Source organism: Pinus tabuliformis, chromosome 8 (genome assembly GCF_031772625.1).
Source record: "Pinus tabuliformis cultivar Carrire ecotype Pingquan chromosome 8, CPIR1, whole genome shotgun sequence".
NCBI classification, from domain to species: domain Eukaryota; kingdom Viridiplantae; phylum Streptophyta; class Pinopsida; order Pinales; family Pinaceae; genus Pinus; species Pinus tabuliformis.
In genome coordinates this window covers 912,455,488-912,479,145 of record NC_142294.1, presented here as the reverse complement: position 1 = coordinate 912,479,145, position 23,658 = coordinate 912,455,488, and the positions used below count along the sequence as shown (strand labels likewise).

Here is a 23,658-nt window from a genome sequence, read left to right as displayed (position 1 = left end):
GAAACCCCTCCGTGCAGCTGCATACTCTTCCACTCGTACACTGAACCGAGTTCCAGCTTCCTCCGCCTGAAGAATTTCCTCCCTGCTGCTGCCTAATCCGCTGTGAGTGCGACCAACCCATTTCTGGACTCCTCTACCTGACAAGTTTCCTTCCCACGGCCCACAGCCATAGAGTCCTCTGCTCTAGATGGACATATTTTTAAAATTTAAAATTTTGTACAATTGAATTTAATGCCAAATTTTATGATGGAAAATTTCACTATTGAATTTTTGTCAAATTTCAAGGTCGTCGATATCGAATTTGAATTCTAACCAGGGGACTTAGCACATCTCCAACATAAATCAATCCACATTTTCATAGACAAGTGTGAAATGACATTGGAGTGAGTATGAAAGTGCAACTAATTCCTGAATTTATCCTATATTGGCCTATTATTTAACCTTTTTATCAAGGTATTTTAATCTGGGCATTTATAATTCCATTCATATGCCTGATTTGTCACATCACTATAAAGCGCTGGCTCTGTTTCCTTTTCTCTTCCTTTTTCTTAATGTTTCCATTCCTAAATTAGTTAGGCATTTAAGCATGAAAACAGTAACCTGCCACCTGTACAAGTGCATGTTTATTGTGCAACATTGGGCTTTGTTTGCCAGTAATGGATTTACAGTTATGTGAATACAAATCCAAAGGGAAGTTAAAATATGTTTTTTATGTTCCCATGCAGTCATTTTTGGCAATATCTATGAACACGTTCCATATTGGAAGAAATGCCATCTCACCATTTTGGACAAACAATTAAATCTTTCCTTTTTTGGTTCTACTTGTTGTGATGAAAGTCTATTAATCTTGTATTGTTTAAACCAAGGTTGGGAAGGCCAATTCAAGACTAAGAAATTTTATAAGGGCACAGGGATTTCTGGGAAATTGTGTGGTTCTGAAGAATGTACTTGAACAGAACTTTTTTGTGAACACAGTCAAGGATTAGGGAAGGCATTACAATAACTTTGGCATGCCTTTCTTCAAAAGTGCAAACAAAATAATATACATTATTATACTGATTCTTCCCCGATCTTGTAATGCAAGAGGTTCACTATGAACCTCTTCCTCTTAACTAAGATAAGATACATTTTCAACAGTGCAATAACAGGAATGTGAGCACTGAGCATCTTTCTCATTGATTTATGAACTATTATAATATAATCATGTTTGGGAGTTTCTAGTAACAGTATTGGCTCTATGTTAGGGCTGTCTATACTAGTCTCTTAGAATCAAAGGATAAGAATAGTATTAGATTTTCTTTTATATTTTATTATGGATAATAATTCCTCTAAAGCTTGGTGTATTTTCGTCGTTTCTTTGCAGATAGATGTGCTTGAGGTTGATGGTACATACTACGGTACATACATAATTATGCCAGTTTATCTATCCTTCTTTCTTGATTCTTTTTTGAAGTGCATTTAATGTCTGAATATTATTAACCACAAATGGCTTCTAAGTAAGTTGTGCCAAAGTTTTAGATCATATGTAGGTCAAATTTGGTGAAGAATACTTTTAACATAAGTGCCTTGTATAATCTTATTTATTCGATGGTTGAATCACTTCAGGTTTTTCTGGTTGCCATCGGTTTGAAGCACATCAGCAACTAGGACTTCCAACTATCCGTTGTAGAATACGACGAGGAACAAAAGATACTCTGAGGCTAGTATATCCTTGACATATCTGTTGTTAATTAAAAATTAATATATTAGTAATCTTTTCTTAATTGCTTCTCTTAGCTCTCTTTATATGATATTGGATCTAGTCCACTAGGCACTTCAATCTGTTTGGATCTGTATCTGGTTCTAATATGGCTTTGTTACCCACCACTAGTGGGTGACCCCAAAGGAGAATTTTTCTCCTAGATTTGTCTTCAGCTATCAGCTAACAACCCTAGACAACCACGAGGGTAGCCGATGTTGTGCTAGATGTCTCCGCTCCCTGAGCCAGTCATATGTCCCCTCGCCCATTTGTCGAGATCGTATGTTTTAAGGTGGGCCATGCAATCCAAAAAGTATGATTTTTCATTATGCAATTGGGTGCTTATGCTTGTTTTTTTGGGCACACTTGGGTATGGATTATTGGGTGACTTGGAAGGAGGAAGGGCTTTGACTGTAGTCTTGTTCCCTTATCTTAACTGGGGATTAATCCTCAACCCTAGTCCCGTGGGATCTCCCCTACTGGCTTACAGCTTTAGGATGGGCACTACTTGGGAACCCCCGATTTTGGTAACGCGGTTCCGTTTTCCCGTTCCATATTTTTCACTCCCCTCTGCACATTACATGCCCTATTTGTGATGTTCTCACTTAGCAATATTGCTAAGGGGAAAATATCAATTTTGCCAATTTTGTCATATTTTGCATTTACACTTAGGAAAAGTAGTGGGTTATGGAACCCCACTCGAGTTTTGGAGCTAAGGGACGGCCCAACTTAGGAGAAAGAGAGAAAATCGAAATGTTGGTGGGTGGTGGGGACCACTCAAGGAGAAAATACGACCCCCCTTGGAAATACGCATTCCTTGGAGGGAAACGTTGGGGGGTTCGATGGCTGGGCCCCACATGGGCAATTAGGAGGCACAATGACAAAATAGGAGGCATTCATTTTGGGCATCTTTGATCATTTGAGCATTCACCTTGACTAGCACGCTTCAGCTAGAGGCCAAGTCTGCATGTGTTGTGTTATCGCTTAAACTAGCAGGGACTTAAAGGGGATCCCTAAAGGGCAAATGCTAGGCCAAGGGAAACAAATGGAGTTTAGCCCACTGTTACCTCAGCTAAGGCTCCCTTCTATTTACGGACTTTCATCGATGGGAGGAGACTTGGTATATTGTGGAGTCACCGATGAAGTATAAATCAATGAAAGGATGTGGAGTGACCCAAATAATCCCCTTCCTAGGAGAGTTGGAAAGATAGAGCTTGCTTGCTTTCTAAGCAAGGTACAATGTCTTCTAGGGAAAGGAAGGGAGGATTTGATGGCTAGATTTACGGGATATGACTTCTGAAGGAGTTTCCCAATCCCTAAATCCCTATTGAAATCGGTATCCTGGATGGTTCTTGAAGAATTGTCTTTTCAAAGGAGTGGGACCACATGGGACCAAGTGGACCTAGTCTAGGTCAGGAGGAAAGAGTTTGGCAACCAATGATGTCCTTAGCCTAAACAAGGTAGGGGAAATGATCAAAGGAAGAATATTCCCTTAAAGGTGTTGAATTGACCCAGTAAGGTACTACCCTTTGGGGATGCTAGGGCGAAGTTTGATTTCGGAAATAGGGCTTGGATTTTATCACAACTCCACTATCAGAATGGCCTTAAATTTGGAGGAGGTCTTGAGGAAACACCAACGCAGGAGGGGCTAGGAGATCGAACTTTTTGGAGGGCTAGTTCACTGGGAAAATGATACCCTAGGTGACCCAATTTGGCTAGACCCAGGAAAAGGTGAAATAAGTTGGTTTAAGTTGACCACCTTTTGGTAGATCAGAGCCTTAGTCTTGGGATAATAGAGTTTATGATGACTATGAGTGAGGACCTTTGGTTATTGGTCAAGGAGGTCTCGAGACTACTTCGCTAGTCTTCTAGGTCAAAGAGAAGCAATCTTGCAGCTTTTATACTTCGATGTGCAAGGGAGATGGCATATCAAGTTCAATTCGTTGATAGAATTACCCCTAGGAGATTTCGTTCACATTACATGGCCCATACATTGAGAGATGTTATAATAGAGACAAAATTACACAATTTAAGAAGTAAATGCATGCAACAATAAGCCCTAAGAATAGCAAAATTCCCATTCCAATGTATATGACAAAGCAAAGCAAGAATAACATTAAAAGCATGTACTTACATGTAATAGAATATATCCAACCATCCACAATTGACAAGAGAGAAGCTCCAAGATAAGATAGATCAATATCCACACATCAAAAATTCATCCATAAAGCTCCAATTCATCCTCTTGAAAAAGTGCGAAATTCGCAAGAGAGAGAACAGATCCAATCCAAAGTGATGATGAGATAATGAACTCATATCACTTGTATATACACTAATGAGGAGTTCGAATTAGCCTCCTTGGCCTACATAAGCCCCAAAAATCAAATAATGCTCTAAAAATTTAACTTTTGGTGACAAGCCCACCAAACTAGCTCATAAATGAAAGAATAAGCCTCTCAAGAGGTGAAGTAATAATCTATGCATGTCGTAGGACCCTAAAAGAGGCCTGATGAGGTCCATGGGTGCCATAATGAAAAGTAGGACCCTCAAAAGTGATGGACAAGGGGTTGGCCCCTTGTTTTCCAAACAATAAACCTGTGGTGCTCCCAATGGGTGTGGGGGCGCAATAATAACCTCATGGGTCTCCAAATGAGTCGAGGATGCTTGTAGACCGTCTGCAAGGGCTTTGATGATTGTGTAGGGGATGCCACATCATCTTACAAGTCCTGGGTCAACTGTTAAGTGCATGGTAGATCTTTGGGGCCGGCTGGGTGAAGGTGAACTAGGTGCATTGTCCTCGTCCAATGGGAGTATCTCAAGCATCTCTTACCATCCTCGAGGATCCAAGGAGCGCTGTCTACTGCTGTGGAGGCCCATGGCTCTCAACGCACACCCTACATGTGCCAATGTAGCCCTCTGGAGGATTAAGACCCCGTATAGGGAGATCAAACCCAAGATGGGGCCATCTGCAATCCCGCATAAGATCCAACACGTCCCCTAGCCTTCCAGTACAACAAGTCATTAGAGAAATTGAGTAAATGAGCTTACCAATCATGGATCACAGGTGGGGACTTCATAATGGTTTGCCCTTCCATAATGGGCTTTGGGATGTGCCAATTTCTCCTAAACTCCAAATGGGGTTAACCAAGAATCCTATTAGGTGGTTTCTACTTCTAAAGGGGATAATATATTCAAGGTACATCCTTCAAAAGGTGGTGGCATGTGACAGATAGGTGAATGAAGTAGGGGATGAGAAGGGGTAGCCCTGGGCCACATGCTGGGGTACAAGGGTAGCTAATAAAAGGGAAGCCCACACTTGGGTTTATAATGTATAGGAGGGAGCAATCGTGGTACATGAGGTGCCCCAACCTTGATTTTTCCACCCTTCTTTATATGCCTTTTGCCTTTTTATGATTTTCTTTGATTAACTGCTCGGGGCTCAAGGGGTAAGAGCATGATGCATAAGATATAGCAGTGAATACCCCCTTTTAAGGTAGGGCGGTTCATTGCCCACCAGGGGTTGGGACAATCATGGGTTCCTTTATGATGAAGGGGGTTCATAGAACCTGTAGGAACCAGGGTGATGGCCATGATGATGGGGTAGAGCTCATGTATTGGATTTTGCCCACGTGCTAAATGTGTTTGTCCCGACCATATTTTGCATTTTGTGGTACATTTTTCTGTTGAATGTGGCCAAATGTGCTTTTATCTTTGTTTTTAGCTGTATCAATCTGCGGGCATCATTCCAGGCCATGACCCAAAGTGTGGGCAAGGGGAAGGGGCGAGCTAACCCTATGTGGACCTAGGTGGGAGAAGTGATGAATGGTGTAATAATGAGTGGAAAGAGGGTAATATAGGCGGATGAGGGAGTCGGACCACCCAACCAAAATCGGGGTTTCCCATGAAATACCATCCCTAAAGCCAAATGGTCAGTAAAAGAGATCCCACGGGACTAGAATACAAGGTTAATATCCAGAAGGGGTCTAGGGGACAAGGGCTCAAACCTAACCCATTCTTTCCGCCGAATCCCCCCATTAATCCATGCCTAGAAGTGTCCATGATAAGCGAACTACAATATTCAATTACCAAATGACAAGGCATACCTTTAGGTTCGGGAGGCCCACCTTCAAACATACAACCATGGCAGATGGGCGAGGGACCACATGGCTGGCTCAGGTGGCAGAGAAATGGGACAATGAGCTAGTTGGTGGCTGCAAGACACTGCTGGCTGCTGGCTGAGGACCATCTTGGAGAATATTTTTTTTCTCCCAGGGATATCACCAACAAAATGGTGGGTAACATCTGGCTCCAACTGGGACGTGATCTCTCGAAGAAGTGGGCGAAGCTACATCGGACGGGAGGTCACAAGAATTCCAACAATCTCTTGGTTACCGTAGACCTGTCGCCTGCACATATAATATATGGAAAAACAAGGGGCAACATGCTTTCGCAGTGTCTCATGATCACACATGCTATATGTTAGGCCATAAAATCAACAAAAAATAAAATATGCAAATATGCATCTATCTACCATGAGAAAAATCATATGACGTTAGTTCTAATGTGAAAATCATCATGCAATGCAACCTACTCTACCATGCATATAATACAATGTCATGTCTTAGGGAAGGAGGTGGTACGACTTAATTTGATTGGCTCAGGCCAAAGTTCATTGTTAAGTTTGGCAATGTAGTAATAATCATCCCCAACCTTTCCATGAATCCTGAAAGGTATGGGATCTTTATCAATCAAGACTAAATCCCTAACCTTTATATTTTCTTAGGCTTCCACTTTTTGCTTGTATGAGAGGTTGGCTGCTTGAGGATATGGACTTCTTGAGTAGGGAGAATAGGGGAAGGTTTCTTGATCTCGCATGCCTTGTAATATGGTCCAGGCTTGATCACATGAGGTAAGTAAGTAGGTTCCCTATAAAGGATAAAAGGGGTGCCATCGGACTGCGGGATGGCTGCGTTTGATAGGTCCATTTGAACATGCCCCCCAACGGTAGCTCCCCATTTTCCAGATAATAGCATCCCCCACACATCAGGATTACAATAACAATAACATCCACGGGGAGGGATATATTGGGATTCGTAGCTAAAGAAACCTTAAGGTCTTTGATGATACCTTCCACTTCCACAGGTTTGGAATTAAAACCACACACCTTTTTATATGGTTGAGTGATGTTGAGACCCAATTGCTTCATAACAGTCAAAGGCATGATATTTGCGGAAGCCCCTGAGTCTAACATACAATTATGTAAGAAGAGGTCATTGATAGCCAAGGTAAGCAAGAAAGGTTCATGCCCAGGGTTTCGGTTAGGAATATGAATGTTTTGCAATTCTTCAGGTAGTTCTTCTTCTTAAATTCCCAGGGACTTCTTAAGTTGTTGTTGTTGCTTGGGAAGCTTAGCAATCTCCTTTAGAGGAACAGGTATAGTCATCTTTCCTATGGTAGTAGCCCCTATGTTGATGTCAAGTTTAATTTCCTTCCCGTTTTCCTTCTTCTTGATGTATTCTTTCCTAGGAGGATCCTTTTACGGAATAGATTTTGTTGGGGGATCCTTCTTGGGAGAAATTTTGGGAATGGATTCTTTGAGAGGGGCTTGGTTAGGTGATGGATCTTCCTTAGGTGATTCCTTAGGAGGTGACGGGTCTTTGCCCTTTTCCTTTTGGGAATATTGGACCCCTTTGAATCTTCCCTGGCTATCAGAGTTAAGAATGGATTCTTCCTTTTCTTCTTTAAGGGTGACCTCACTAATGGGAGGATGTGTGTATGATCCCCCTAGCAAAATGTTGAAGATGTCAGATTCCACAAGATTGGCTTGCTCATCAGTTTGTTCATCCTCACTTTCTTCCCCCTCACTTTTCTCATCCTCAGATGAAGAGTCTGACTCAACGACATTAGTTGGAGCCAAAGTGTTTGGGTTTTGAGAAGATCTTGGCCCATCTTATTCACTTTGATTTTGGGAAAAGCCTTTCCTTTAGGGATATAACTTGATTTTTGGTCCCTTTCCAAGGCGGTGATTTTGTTCATGATAACCTTGTCACGTGCATTGGTTTCTTCAGTGAAATTTTCCATCCTTTTGAGAATGGCAAGGAGAGTTTCCTCATGTTGATCTTTGGACTTCTTCTTCTTGATTTCAACTTTAGCTCTAAGGTGGTCATTGATATCAACCTTTGAGATTCATATGTTTTCTTCAACTTAGCCTCAGCGAAAGTGGAAGGTTTCTTATCCCTTAACACATAGGTGAGGTGGCCACCCAATACCTTTATGGATTTATCAAGGATGTTGGCTTCAGATGGCTTCAAATGATCAAGTATATCTTTGACTACCCTATCAAAATTTTGAATGAACTCTGGTACATCCTCCCTTCCCTTGGTTACTTGGTAGAATTTTTCAATGTTGAAGGTTCCTTGGGCATTGCATGGCCACCTCTTCATGAACAGGTCTTCAAATTCATTGGAGTCTTGTATGCATGCAGGAGGGAGGCTAAGATACCAATCTCGTGCTTGTCCCTTAAGTGATAAGGCAAAAAGCATCATGGGCCTATCTTCATCAAAGATCATTCTGGGGGACATCTGCCAATAGAATTCTTCAATGAAACCATGGGCAATCAAAGTAGCATCCCCTTTGAATTTGGGTAACCATCAGTTATATTTCTCAGGTAGTGGCTTGGGATCATTACTCAATTTCAAAGGCGAAAATACACTAACCAAGTGTCTTTCACTCTTGGTCATCTTGGGTTGATCTTTTTTGGGGTCAGTGTTTGGACTAGATGGCATCTTTGGAGATGGATCATTGACCTTCTCCAATTCAGGGAGAAGAGCGGTTCCAATAGGTGATGGAGTTTGCTCTTCCCTTTTTGTAGCAGCCCTAGTTAACGGAGGAATGTTGTCGCCTTCAAGTAAACCAGGGGATTGGACAATGAGTGGACTTGCCAGAGGAATATTTTATAAATGTCGCCAATGAATCAATTCCTCAATGATTCGCTAGGGAGGTAGACCTGCTTCCTCCCTGGCAACGACGCCAAAATGTTATCGCTCAAACTAGCAGGGGACCTAAAGGGGATCCCTAAAGGGAAAATGTTAGGCCAAGAGCAACAAATGGAGACTTAGCCCACTGTCACCTCAACTAAGGCTCCCTTCTATTTACGAACTTTCACCAATGGGAGGAGACCCGGTATATTTTGGAGTCACCGATGAAGGATAAATCAATGAAAGGATGGAGTGAGCCAAATAATCCTCTTCCAAGAAGAGTTGGAAAGATAGAGCTTGCTTGCTTTCTAAGCAAGGTACAATGTCTTCTAGGGAAAGGAAGGGAGGATTTGAGGGTTAGATTTATGGGATATTACTTGTGAAGGAGTTTCCCAATCCCTAAAATCCTTATTGAAATTGGTATCCCGGATGGTTCTTGAAGAATTGTCTTTTTAAAGGAGTGGGACCACAATGGACCAAGTGGACCCAGTCTAGGTCAGGAGGAAGAAGTTTAGCAACCAATGATGTCCTTAGCCTAGACAAGGTAGGGGAAAGGTTTAAAGGAAGAATATTCCCTTAAAAGGTGTTGAATTGACCCAGTAAGGTGCTAGCCTTTGGGGATACTAGGGCAAAGTTTGATCTCAGAGCTAGGGCTTGGCTTTTCTCAGAACTCCACAGTCAGAATGGCCTCAAATTTGGAGGAGGTCTTGAGGAAACACCAGTGTAGGAGGGGCTTGGAGATCGAACATTTTGGAGGGCTAGTTCACCGGGAAAACGATGCCATAGGTGACCTAATTTGGCTAGACCCAGGAAAAGGTGAAATAAGTTGGTTTAAGGTGACCCCCTTTTGGTGGATTAGCGCCTTAGTGTTGGGAGAATGGAGTCTATGATGAATATGAGTGAGGACCTTTGGTTCTTCGTCAAGGAGGCCTCAAGACTAATACGCTAGCCTTCTAGGTCAAAGAGAAGCAATCTTGCAGCGTTTATACTTCGATGTGCAAGGGAGATGGCTTATCAAGGTCAATTCGTTGATAGAATTACCCGTAGCAAATTTCGATCACATTACATGGCCTATACATTGAGAGATGCTATAATAGAGACAAAATTCCACAATTTAAGTAGTAAATGCATGCAACAATTAGCTCTAAGAATAGCGAAAATACCTGTCTAATGTATATGAAAAAGTAAAACAAGAATAACATTAAAATCATGTACTTACATGTAATAGAATATATCCAACCATCCACAATTGACAAGAGAGAAGCTCCAGGATAAGATAGACCAATATCTACACATCAAAACTCATCCATAAAGCTCCAATTCATCCTCTAGAAAAAGTGCGAAATTCTCAAGAGAGAGAAAAGATCCAATCCAAAGTGATGATGAGATAGTGAACTCATCTCACTTGTATTTACACTAATGAGGAGTTCGAATTAGCCTTCTTGGCCTATATGAGCCCCAAAAATAAAATAATGTTCTAATAATCTAACTTTTGGTGACAAGCCCACCAAACTAGCTCATAAATGAAAGAATAAGCGTCTCAAGAGGTCAAGTAATAGTCTATGCATGTCGTAGGGTCCTCTAAGAGGCCTGATGAGGTCCATGGGTGCCATAATGAAGAGTAGGACCCTCAAAAATGATGGACAAGGGGTTGGCCCCTTGTTCTCCAAACTATAAACTTGTGGTGCTCCCAATGGGTGTGGGGAAACAACAATAACCTCATGGGCTCCGAATGAGTCGAGGATGTCTGTAGATTGTCTGCAAGGGATTTGATGATTGTGTAAGGTATGCCACATCATCCTACAAGTCTTGGGTCAGCTACCAAGTGCATGGTACATCTTTGGGGCCGACTGAGCAAAGGTGAACCAGGTGCATCATCCTCGTCCAATGGGAGTATCTTGAGCATCTGTAACCATCCTCGGAGTTCCATGGAGCGTTGTCTTTTGCTGTGGAGGCCCATGGCTTTCAACGCACACCCTACATGTGCCAATGTAGTCCTCTGGAGGATTAGGATCCTGTATAGGGAGACCAAACCCAAGATGGAGACCATCTGCAATCCTATGTAAGATCCAATGCATCCCCTAGACTTCCAGTACAACAAGTCATTAGAGAAATTGAGTAAATGAGCTTACCAATCATGGATCACAGGTGGGGACTTCATAATGGCCTGCCCTTCAATATTGGGCTTTGGGATATGCCAGTGTCTCCAAAAATCCAAATGGGGTTGGAGTAAATGAGCTTACCAATCATTGATCACAGGTGGGGACTTCATAATGGCCTGCCCTTCCATATTGGGCTTTGGGATATGCCAATGTCTCCTAAAATCCAAATGGGGTTAACCAAGAATCATTTTAGGTGGTTTCTACTTCTAAAGGAGATAATATATTCAAGGTACATCCTTCAAAAGCTGGTGGCATGTTATAGATAGGTGAATGAAGTTGGGCATGAGAAGGGGTAGCCCTAGGCAACATGTTGGGGTACAAGGGTAGCTAATAAAAGGGAAGCCCACACTTGGGTTTATAATGTATAGGAGGGAGCAATCGTGGTACATGAGGTGCCTCGACCTTGAATTTTCCATCCTTCTTTTAATGCCTTTTGCCTTTTCATGTTTTTCTTTGATTAACTACTCGGGGCTCAAGGGTAAGAGCATGATGCATAAGATATAGCAGTGAATACCCCCTTTTAAGGTAGGGCAGTTCATTGCTCACCAGGGTTTGGGACAATCATGGGTTCCTTTATGATGAAGGAGGTTCATAGAACCTGTAGGAACCAGGGTGATGACCATGATGATGGGGTAGACCTCATGTATTGGCTTTTGCCCATGTGCTAAATGTGTTTGTCTCGACCATCTTTTGCATTTTGTGGTACATTTTCCTATTGAATGTGGCCAAATATGCTTTTATCTTTGTTTTTAACAGCATCAACCTACGGGCATCATTCCAAGCCATGACCCAAGGTGTGGGCAAGGGGAAGATGTGAGCTAATCCTATGTGGACCCAGTGGAGGAATGTGGACACAGGTGGGAGAAATGATGAATGGGGTAATAATGATTGGAAAGAGGGTAATATAGGCGGATGAGGGAGCCAGACCACGCAACCAAAATCGGGGTTTCCCATGAAATACCATCCCTAAAGCCAAATGGTTAGTAAAAGAGATCCCACAGGACTAGAATACAAGGTTAATATCCAAATGGGGTATATCCTTGTCTGAAAAGGTGCCTCTATGAGCAGAGCCAACTTGATGGTCGACTTAACAAATTTGAGGGACTAATGACACTTTAAAATTTAAAATTTTCTTCTTTTCATAGGGTCACGAAGAAAATGCCCTTTCCCCTTTTTTTGACCAAAATTAAGCATGAAGAACATGCTAGAAAATAATAATAATTTTTTTCTTTTGTTTTTTACATAAAATATATATTGATACAATGACATTTATGAAGACCGAACCTAGTTAAAATTCCAACACAAAATGGCTTGGGCATATTGTGTAGTGGAGTGATATAATGTGCCATCAAAGGCATCTACTGTTGTGTGAAGAAGCACTTGACAAAACCATCTCAAGATCAGGTGAAAGCCACCAATCATTAGGGCCAATGACCATAGTTGCATCATAGTGGATTGTTAAGGGCATAATAACACTTCAAATTGAGATCACCTTCAAATATCTAACTAGAACAAGTCTCATAAAAGTGTTCCCTCCTTGTGTTAGGGTTGGATGGATTGCTAGATTTTCCTGAACCCATATCAGATTTTATGCCCAATAAAATTATACTCAAAACATAAATAAAAATTAACTTTCAGATCAGAATTTTATGACACCAAATGCATTGGGTTCCTAACTCAACATGAATAACACAAATAGAATAACCGCAAAACCAAGCACATAATATCACATTGACACAGTTCACCCTGGAAACCCCAATGTGGGGAAAACCAATAGAGTTTGGGCTTCTATTCAACTTGGAAGTTTCGATTACAACAAATGTACAATTCAGAAAGTTACAACAACAAAAAATACTCAAGAATTTCCTTGTCATGGCCTGCCCTGTGCGACTTGTGCGGCCTATTCGACCCATAAAATTTCACTATACGACTTTAGGAAATACGACCTGTATGTCCCAACTATTTCAATCTTTACGACCTTGGTAATTTCATTCTCATACGACCCTAAGAATTTCGGGTTGTACGGCCCAAATAAACTCAGTTTGCTTGCTATCCAAACTCAGCCTGTTTGCTGCCCCTGAAACATGACCTGTTCGTTATCTTCTCTTGATGTCAGTTCAACCTCCTATTTCTTAGTTGAAAGCCTAGTCACTTGTGCCAAATCGTTTTGCCTCTCCAACAACCTATTACCCTCTTGATAATTTCTGACTTAATCTCCAAAGTGATGGAGCGTTGAGATTGCATCTCCACACTTGAGATCTATGGTCATGATATAATCTTTCATTAACCCTTCAAACTTTATAAAATTTGGCCAATAAAGCCAAAAATTTAATTAGTGATTTTATGCATAAAGTCCAAACTTAAGAAATAATTAAATTATTTTGTTGTGAGAGAATTTTGGTGATTCACTGTATGTCATGGCACTTGACTAATTTGTAATCGACTACTAAGCTACAGTTTCAACACTCCCTCTTAGTGAGGAGGGTGTTCTGTACCACCCCCAACTTGCCTCTGAAGAACACAAATCTTCCCTTCATCAAAGCATTGGTAAAGATGTCTGCTACCTACACATTTGTAGGTACGTACTGCAACTTTACTGTCCCCTTCAACACGCAATCTCGAATGAAGTGGTACCTTATATGAATGTGTTTCGACTTGTCATGAAACACTAGATTCTCCAAGAGCTTGATACAACTCTGATTATCACAGTGAATAATAGTTGGTTCCATCTCTTGATCAAATAGTCCCACGAGAAGCTTCAGAAGCCAAATTTCCTCACAAGCTACCAAGCTAGAAGCCATGTACTCGACCTCTGTAGAACTTAGAGAAATTAACTTCTGCTTCTTGCTTAACCATGAAACTGGCCCTGATCCCACGCTGAGACAACACCCATAAGTGTTTTTTCGGTCAGTTGTACCGCTTGCCCAATAAGCATTGGTGTACTCATCCACCTTTACTCCATCCATCTGAGTATATCTTAGCCCATGCTCAATTGTGCCTCGAAGGTATCTTAGCACATGCTTTGCAGCCACACAAAGAACTTGTTTTGGCTCTACCATGTGGCATGAACTGAGTAAGTGTGTTAATTGCAAAACAAATATCTGACCTGGTGTTGACTAGATACATGAGAGAGCCAATCGACTATCTATATAATGTAGGGCCTACTGCTTCTGATTTGGAAGCATCAATCTTCTTCTACTTTGTCATTAGTGGCGTGTACATGGGTCTGTAGTCCTGCATCCAGAATTTCTTAGGATCTCCACTGTGTACTTCCCTTTCCCTAGGAAGATCTCTCCATCTCTCTGCCACATCGCCAAACCTAGAAAATAGTGCATCAATCCCAAATCTTTCATCTCGAACTCTACTACTAGGTCTCTCTTGCATTTTGCTATGAGTTTCGAACAACCCACAAGAAATAGGTCATCCACATAAAGTACCAAAATGAGTGGCTCTCTCATAACTTGAATGTAGTCTAGTTTTGGGTTTGCTTCACTCTTAGTGAAGCCCATGCCTTGCAAGTAATTGTTAATTCCTAACATACCATGCCCTGGGAGCCTGCTTGAGTCCATACAATGCTCTTGTCAATCTGCACACATGGGAATCCCTTCCATGCATCTCAAAGTCCTCTGATTGCTCAATGTAAATCTCTTCCTCAACCACACCATTGAGAAAGGTTGTCTTCACGTCCATCGGGTGAATCCTCCAACCGATCTGCGCTACAATAGAAATCAATACCTTGATGGATGAGTATCTGGATATTGGGGCAAAGGTCTCATCATAGTCAATCCCCTCCTTTTGAGAAAACCCCTTAGCAACAAATCTGGCTTTGATCTTATCCACACTACCATCAGTAACCTGCCTTATCTTGTAAACCCATCTAGAACCAACCATTGATTTTCCCTTTAGTCGTGATGCAACCTCCTAGACATTGTTCTCCATGATGGAAGAGTACTCTTCCACCATAACATCCATCAACACCTAATGCTCGGATGCTTCTTGAAAGATGGAAGGCTCAGCCTCAATTAGCTCACTCATTAACACCATATCGCTAGAATGTCGTTGTAGTTCCCTACTCTGTCTGACTGAATATCTAAGAGTACCCACGTACTTTTGAGCATCTCTTAGTGTCTTGTCTTCCCACTTGGCCCTCTTCCTCCATGTGCCAGGAGTCTGCGCCTAAGTGAGAGGAGCCCTCTTCCCCTCGTCCTATTCCTCTTGCTTGCCCTGCTCATTCTACTTACAATTTGTGTCACGGTATCCTGAGGTGTTTGCACAGCTTCTATCTTTGGTGTCTCTTACTTTTGAACCTCCACTATGGAAGGATATGTGCTGCAAGACCTCCTAAGAGCCCTCTGATCCTCAAATATCACATCCCTGCATATCACTATTTTCCTGTGTAGGAATGTAAATTCTATAGGCTTTTGAGGTCTCACTGTACCCCACAAGAATCCCCTTCTTCACAGTAGGTTCTAGCTTTGTCCTCTTTTATGATGGAACATGGCAGTATACCAAACACCCAAAGATGTGGATGTGTGCCAAATCTAGTTTCTTTCCTGTGAAATCTTCCTCAGGTGTCAATCTTCCCAACACCTTATGTGGACTTTTGTTCTGCAAATAAACATCAGTGCTACAAACCTATGCCCATAAAAACATAGGAATCTTCTGGTCATGTAGCATAGCTTTGGTTGCTCCAATAATGGCCCTATATTTTCATTTCATAACCCATTCCATTGAGGGTTGTAAGGAAATGTCAATGCTTTTTTATACCCTCACTTGTGCAAAAGTCCTTGAAGGCATTCGAGCTGTACTCACCTCCATTGTCAGACTTAAGTGTCTTGATCTTTCTCCCTGTCTGGTTTTCTACAAGGGATTTGAACTCCTTAAACTGACAGAAAACCTCATCCTTATTCTTCATGAAGTATATTTAGGTCTTCTTGGAGAAGTCATCTATGAAGGTCACATAATAATGGTATCCACTTAAGGACACTATTGACATGGGCCCACATCTGAATGAATTAGGTCCAAAACGCCCTTAGTCATAGTATCGCTACGAGAAAAGGTGGTCTTGACATACTTTCACAGTGCACAACCCTTGCACATGTCATGTTGCTCGACCCTGAACTTTGGCAGTCCTGTCACAATCTCCTTGAGCACATTAAGTGCTACATGGTGCAGATGGGCCATCCTCCTATGCCATAACTCCCCCAACTCATGGTTGCAAGTTGCAACTCACTAGTGCTTGTCCTGGCTCAAACTAAAGTCTAAATAAAGTACCCTTTCTAACTCCTATCACCTTGGCTATCTAGGAATCTTTAGGTGGAATGAACACCTTGCCATCCTCAAAGGTCGCAATGTAGCCCTTGTCTTCCAAGGTTGCAATAAAAATCATATTTTTGGTCATTCCCGGAACATACAACACATCTTCCACCAACAAGGGTTTACTAGACTCCCTCTAAAACTCGACAATGGCAATTCCAGTTGCCTTGTACTTGGCATTGTCCCCAAGTTCTTCAGTTTGGTGAAATACTCCTTAATTCTTGTCTTGTGGCAAAATGCCCCACTATCAATGTACCACATATTGGTGGTCACTGAACTTTAGAGACAAGAAACGAGTGAAAGCTCATTTTCAAATCTGGTTGTAAATTCATTTATTTCAGCTGTTGCAACAACCTTCTTTTGCTTGCCCCTTTTCTTGTTAGGGAACTGGATAGCGAAGTGTCCTGGTTGGTGACAAGCAAAACATTTTAATTTGCTACTGTCTTTCTTCTTCTCTCCTTTAGAAGTCAACCCATCACTTAGCCCTTTCTTTGCCCTCGGTTTGCCCTTATCCGCTAGGGAAAGATATTCACGGATTATCTCCCCCTATAGTCGCCATCTCATCCCATGGCTAAATGATCCTAGTCAATTAACGCTCTCTCTCTTGGATGTTCTTATGCTACGTAACTAGTTCCTTAGTACCATTTTTCAACTTTGGTAGTCACTCTGGTACAACTTGGTGAATGAATCCCACATTTCTTTAGTTGTCTTCTTCTCAGACAGATGTGAAATCAAGTGGTTTGTAACCCCATCCAAAATAATCCTTTGTGCCCTCGCTTCTTTCACATCATGAAGGTCTAGTGTAGTTTGATCTGAAACTGGTGGAACTATTGTGGTGTTTGTTACCCACCATGTTAGTTTAGGTATGTTCTATGCTAGAGCAATTTATTTCAATTTTCACAGTTAGCTCAATATATTTTCCAGATTAGCAATCACATCAGCATTAAAGTAAACTGCAGATAGAACATAAATATAAATCGCAGAAGACAAGCCAAGACAAGAGGACACAAGATGTGGCGCTAGCTAGGGACAAACCCCAATGTGGGGAAACCCTTGATCAATTCTTCTTATATGTTCTTCAATAGTTCAACAGAGAGGGAGAGAGATAGTTCGTTTACAACAAAAGTCAACACTTTGACTTATCTAGATAAGAGCACAAATCATCTCTAAGAATATGATACATGAGATCAGTTGAAGACATGTTGCTTCAACTGATTCTCCAAGGTGACTCCTTCACCTATCATTGTGCTGCATTTCGTCATCATGCTGCACCTCACCGTGCTGCACCATGCTGCACCCATCATCACTATGCTGCATCTCATCATGCTTCATTAATCATGAAGGTACCCATCACTGTACTGCATTATGTGCCATTGTTGCACCATGTTGCCATACTGACCTATGTGCTAGTTGCACCTTGCTTGCTTGTTGTCCTTAGCATGCTTGTTGTTGCATGCTAGTTGTCCCTTGCATGCTTGCTGTGCCAATACATGCTTGTCCCTTGCATGCTGCTCTCCTTCGGAGATAGATGCTCCGGCTATTCCCGGTGGTTTCGGCTTCTGCCCTCTGCATTAGCTTTCCCAGCAGTTCTGGTTGTTCCCGACAGTTTCGGTTGTTCCTAGCTATTCCGGCTTCTGCCCTCTGCGTCAGCTTTCCCGGCTGTTTCGGCAGTTGCCGACAGTTCCGGCTTCTGCCCTTTGTGTCAGCTTCCTAGCTGTTCCGGCAGTTCCTGGTAGTTCCGGCTGTTCTAGGTAGTTCCGACTTCTGCCCTCTGCGTCAACTTTCCCAACAGTTCCAGCAGTTCTGGCTTCTGCCCTTTGCGTTAGCTTTCCCGGTAGTTCTGGCCTCTGCCCTCTGCGTCAGCTTTCCCCGCTGTTCCTGTAGTTCCCGACAGTTCCAGTTGTTCCTGGCAGTTCCGGCTTCTGCCCTCTGCATCAGCTTTCCTGATAGTTCCGACTTCTGCCCTCTGTGTCAGCTTTCCCGGCTGTTCCGACAGTTCCCGGCAGTTCCAGTTGTTCCCAATAGTTCTGGCTTTTGCCCTCTGCGTCAGCTTTCCCGGCAGTGCCTGCTGTTCCCGGCAGTTCCGGCTTCCACCCTCTAGATTAGAGCAGCATTATCCGTTAGGATCTCTCCTCCTACTAAAACCCAAAGACAAGTAGAGAGGAAGAGATTCCAAGTGTTTTGAAATGACTTGAAGGCCACCTCTATTTATATTAAAACGTTGAGCACAAGTGGGGTTTATTTGGTTGCTGGCCGACCTTGACGAATTGTCCCATAACACAAATAAATTCATATCTCCATGAATACTTATTGGAATCGGATGATCTTTAGATCAATCCTACACCTCTCGATGAGAGGGATCCAAGAAAAATATCAGCTTCCATTAATAAGATGACCCACATGGAGTTTGGCCCTAGTTTTCAATTTTAACACTCCCTCTCAACTAGGGAGAACTCCATCCGCTAATCCATATGTCCGACTGTACTATCTTTTCCATCAGTGCCCTGTACTGCTCAGCTCTGCTGAGCTCTGCTTTGCTTTGCTCTGCTCTGCTGAACCATGAAGAAGAAGAATTGATCGAGAATGTCTCATACCATTCTCTACTAACCTGAAGTCAGTTTCATCTGAAGAGTGTGTCATATCACTCTTATTGCCCTGAAGTCAGTTTTATTGATCCCAGATCAATATCACAAGAGAGTGTCTCAAACCACTTATACTGATCCCAAATCAGTTTCATTGATCTCAGACCAATGGAGGTCATCCTAGCATAGGGAGTACGGTAGATACAACGATGCTTCCATCGATAGTACTACTATGGTCCCTAACCCCATTTCCCTGCTCATTGATCACATGAGAGGTGCTTCCCATGAGTCCCAGACTGCATGGGTAGGATGCCTTGACAGGAGAACTAATCATCCTGTCCACAGGAGAACGAATCACCCTGTCCCACAGTTGCCACGGGAGAACTAATCATCCCGGCCCACAGGAGAATAAATCATCCTGTCCCACAGTTGCCATGGGAGAACTAATCATCCCGGCCCACAGGAGAACTAATCATCCTGTTCCACGGTTGCCATGGGAGAACTAATCATCCCGGCCCACAAGAGAACTAATCATCCCGTTCCACAGTTGCCATGGGAGAACTAATCATCCCGGCACACAGGAGAACTAATCATACTGTTCCATAGTTGCCATGGGAGAACTAATCATCCCAGCACACAAGAGAACTAATCATCCTGTTCCACAGTTGCTCGGCCCACAAGAGAACTAATCATCTTGTTCCACAGTTGCCATGGGAGAACTAATCATCCCGGCTCACAGGAGAACTAATCATACTGTTCCACAATTGCCATGGGAGAACTAATCATCCCAGCCCACAAGAGAACTAATCATCCTATTCCACAGTTGCCATGGGAGAACTAATCATCCCGGCCCACAGGAGAACTAATCATCCTGTTCCACAGTCGCCACGGGGTATGACAGGTGAAGGTTGAACCTGTCACCCTGTACATAGCGCACCACCAGGGGAGGGTGAATCACCTTGTGGTTGTATGTCGCTCCAAGAAGTACCTTGCGCCCCCCTAGAGCTCCTAGAGCTCAATGTGTGCATCATACATGACCCTCATAAGAGGGTCTCTGAACAACACCAAGTCGTTCTCGGGAAGTCAAGAATTTGACCTTTCCCTGGGGCTTTGACAAAAAGTTTGCGACCTGTACATCGGTTTCAATGCGATGGAGCCTCCTCGCTCATCGACTTACCATATCCTAGATAAGGCAGTATCTGATGTCTATCTGCTGGAGCAATCATTGAATACAGGATTCCTCAATAATCGAATCCCCGCTCTGGTTGTCACAGAGAATCACAGTGGTATTCATCATGTGTACAAATAGCTCACTGAAGAGCTTCTGCAACCAGGTAGCTTCACACGAGATCATACTCGTAGCTATGTATTCGGTCTCGGCGGTGCTTATAGCAACCGACTTCTGCTTCCTGCTCATCCATGATATCAAAGTAGAATCCAAAGAGAACCAGCACAAAGAAGTGCTCTAGTGATCCTCCACATTGCCTGCCCAGTCAGCGTTCGAATAATCATGTAGTTTCATATTTCCAGCAGTGTATCTCAATCCATGAGATATTGTGCCCCGAAGATATCTCAGAAGATTTTTGGCACCAATCCAGTGAGGCTCAACCAAATATGAGCTCACCATGCTAACTGCAAAACATATATCCGGACGGAAGTTCACCAAGAACATCAATGCAAATGAGTTTATGAAACTCAGAGGCATTTCCCAAATCTGGATTCTGGTCCGACATCATCACCATATAACTTCTGAAAGTTAATATCCTCGAGGTAGTCACGGGCTTGCAGTTTACCATTCCACATGCAGAATACAACTCCCTCTTAATTCTGCAAGTGAGAGGGTCTGCACCTGTTTGAAATAGGTCATCCTCAGAAGGTGCTGGTATGATAGGTCTATCATCCACAACCTTCAAACAATGGTTTGGATTGGCTTCACTCTTTGTGAATCTCAGCTTCATTTGACATCTATCAATCCTCTCGTACTATGCCCAGGGTGTTTTGCTTCAAGCCACAAAGGGATTTCTTCCACCTATATATATGAGATTCTTGATCATGAATATCAAACTCCTCGGGTTGTTCCAAACCTGTGGACCTGCTACATCGGGGGAATGGTCCCCTTGTAGGATTTTCCTTCAGTACATCTCAGATATGTACCTTCATGCTCTTCTTGAATTCAGGCATCCCTGTCATCATCTGACTCACATCGGGTAGGGCCCCATAAGTAGACCTCTAGTGTTATAGATGAGACATGTCAATTGACATGATCCCTAATGGACCATCCTACAACTTGGTACAAATTGCCAAACCTGAACCCATGAGAAAAAGCATCTTTTGAAAATTCTATTTTCAAACACGTACCTTTCCATCGATGAATGCCACCTTGAAACCTTTTGACTTCCATTGTCGAAATGGACACCAGGTTCTTCTTGCAATCAGGTACATAAAAGAGATTCTCGTAAATGAATAGAGTTACCCGCATTCAATTGATGAGTAACAATTCATACACCCTTTCTGGGATAGGTGGCATCGGCTCCAAGTATAATCCCACGACTATTTCCATTTCTGCTAAATTAGAGAGAGCACCCTTCTATCTGATGGAGTGCCTTGAAGCACTACAATCAATAAGCCAGATTCCCAAAGAAGTTGAAGGAGTGGGCCAATGCAAGATAATGCTTCTTTATCTTATTAGAAACAACATTTGATTCTTCATACCTGGAGTTCCTTACTTTCTCTGAAGAGTCGGTCGTTTCCTTGATGACCTGCATTACTTGTCATTCTTCGGATTATTGAAGATTTCCCTGGAATGGTTATCATCATCATCAAGTGATGTGTCCCTGCCATTCAGAGACTCCTTCGCATAATGGTCGAACTTATTGCCTTTCCTTCCTCCCTTAGATCTGGACTTCTTAATGAAGTGATATTTAGGTAGGCCATCAGAAACTTTTGCTGTGACATTTTGATAATATACTCTGCTTCGACTTCACCCTTGGTGAATTTGAAGAGGGATGAGGAATCCATTGATCCTTTTGTCCTTTCCCAACTGTCTTCGGCGATTTCTCTTTCACTCTTGCTTGGGCTTTGTATTCACCTCAGCTCTGATACCATGTTAGTTTAGGTATGTTCTATGCTAGAGCAATTTATTTCAATTTTCACAGTTAGCTCAATATCTATTCCAGATTAGCAATCACATCAGCATTAAAGTAAACTGTAGATAGAACATAAATATAAATCACAGAAGACAAGCCAAGACAAGAGGACACAAGATGTGGTGCTAGCTAGGGACAAACCCCAATGTGGGGAAACCCTTGATCAATTCTTCTTATATGTTCTTCAATAGTTCAGCAGAGAGAGAGAGATAGTACGTTTACAACAGAAGTCAACACTTTGACTTATCTAGATAAGAGCATAGATCATCTCTAAGAAGATGATACATGAGATCAGTTGAAGACATGCTGCTTCAACTGATTCTCCAAGGTGACTCCTTCACCTATCGTTGCGCTGCATTTTGTCATTATGCTGCACCCATCATCACTATGCTGCATCTCATCATGCTTCATTAATCATGACTATACCCATCACTGTACTGCATTATGTGCCATTGTTGCACCATGTTGCCATACTGACCTATGTGCTGGCTGCACCTTGCTTGCTTGTTGTCCCTAGCATGCTTGTTGTTGCATGCTAGCTGTCCCTTGCATGCTAGCATGTACCAATACATGCTTGTCCCTTGCATGCTGCTCTCCTTCGGAGACAGATACTCCGGCTGAAACCCCGGATAAACACTCCGGCAGTTCCCGGCAGTTCCCGACAGTTTCGGCTATTCTCGGCAGTTCCGTCTTCTGCCCTTTGCGTCAGCTTTCCCGGCAATTCTGACTGTTCCAGCTCTTCTGGCTTCTGCCCTTTGCGTCAGCTTTCCCGGCTGTTTTGGCAGTTGCCAACAGTTCCGGCTGTTCCCGGCAGTTCCGACTTCTGCCCTCTGCGTCAGCTTCCCGACAGTTCCGGCAGTTTCGACTGTTCCTGGCAGTTTCGACTTCAGCTTTCCTGGCAATTCCAGCAGTTCTGGCTTCTGCCCTCCGCGTCAGCTTTCCTGGCAATTCCAGCAGTTCTGGCTTCTGCCCTCCGCGTCAGCTTTCTTGACTATTCCGGTTGTTCCCGATAGTTTTGGCTTCTGCCCTCTGTGTTAGCTTTCCCCGCAGTTCTGGCAGTTCCGGCTTCTGCCCTCTACGTCAGCTTTCCTGACTGTTCGAGCAGTTCTCGATAGTTCCGGTTGTTCCCGACAGTTCTGGCTTCTGCCCTCTGCATCAGCTTTCCTGGCAGTTCCGACTTCTGCCCTCTGCGTCAACTTTCCCGGCTGTTCTGGTAGTTCCTGGCAGTTTCGGTTGTTCCCAACAGTTCCGACTTCTACCCTTTGCGTCAGCTTTCTTGGCAGTTTCGGCTTCCGCCCTCTAGATTAGAGCAGTATTATCCCTTAGGATCTCTCCTCCTACTAAAACCCAAAGACAAGTAGAGAGGAAGAGATCCCAAGTGTTTGGAAATGACTTGAAGGCCACCTCTATTTATACTAAAACGTTGAGCATAAGTGGGGTTTATTTGCTTGCTGGCCGACCTTAACGAATTGTCCCATAACACAAATAAATTCATATCTCCATGAATACTTATCGAAATCTGATCCGAAAATGGGGCACTAAAGGCTTCTTGTCGTACTTACAAGAACCTCTCCCACTCCAAAGCTTACATATTTCCAAGATCTATGCTTATGAGTGATAATTTGCGGAATTAAAGGACTTGAAATAGGTGTATGCTTTTGTTTGCCTTTAAGTGTTAAGTGCTTATGTTCGTTTGCTTAAACTGATATGAAATGCATATAACTGTGAATAAAGTAG

General features: G+C 42.8%; 1 protein-coding gene across 1 annotated transcript in view; it reads left to right on the top strand.

The window, feature by feature from the left end:
• SRX (sulfiredoxin) overlaps window positions 1-23,658 on the top strand; it is a 125,040-nt gene that overhangs the window by 24,836 nt on the left and 76,546 nt on the right. Inside the window, exons 3-4 of the mRNA XM_089373055.1 lie at window positions 1,364-1,397; window positions 1,606-1,699. Coding sequence (XP_089229181.1) covers window positions 1,364-1,397; window positions 1,606-1,699 — 128 coding nt within the window. The remainder of the gene's footprint in view (window positions 1-1,363; window positions 1,398-1,605; window positions 1,700-23,658) is intronic.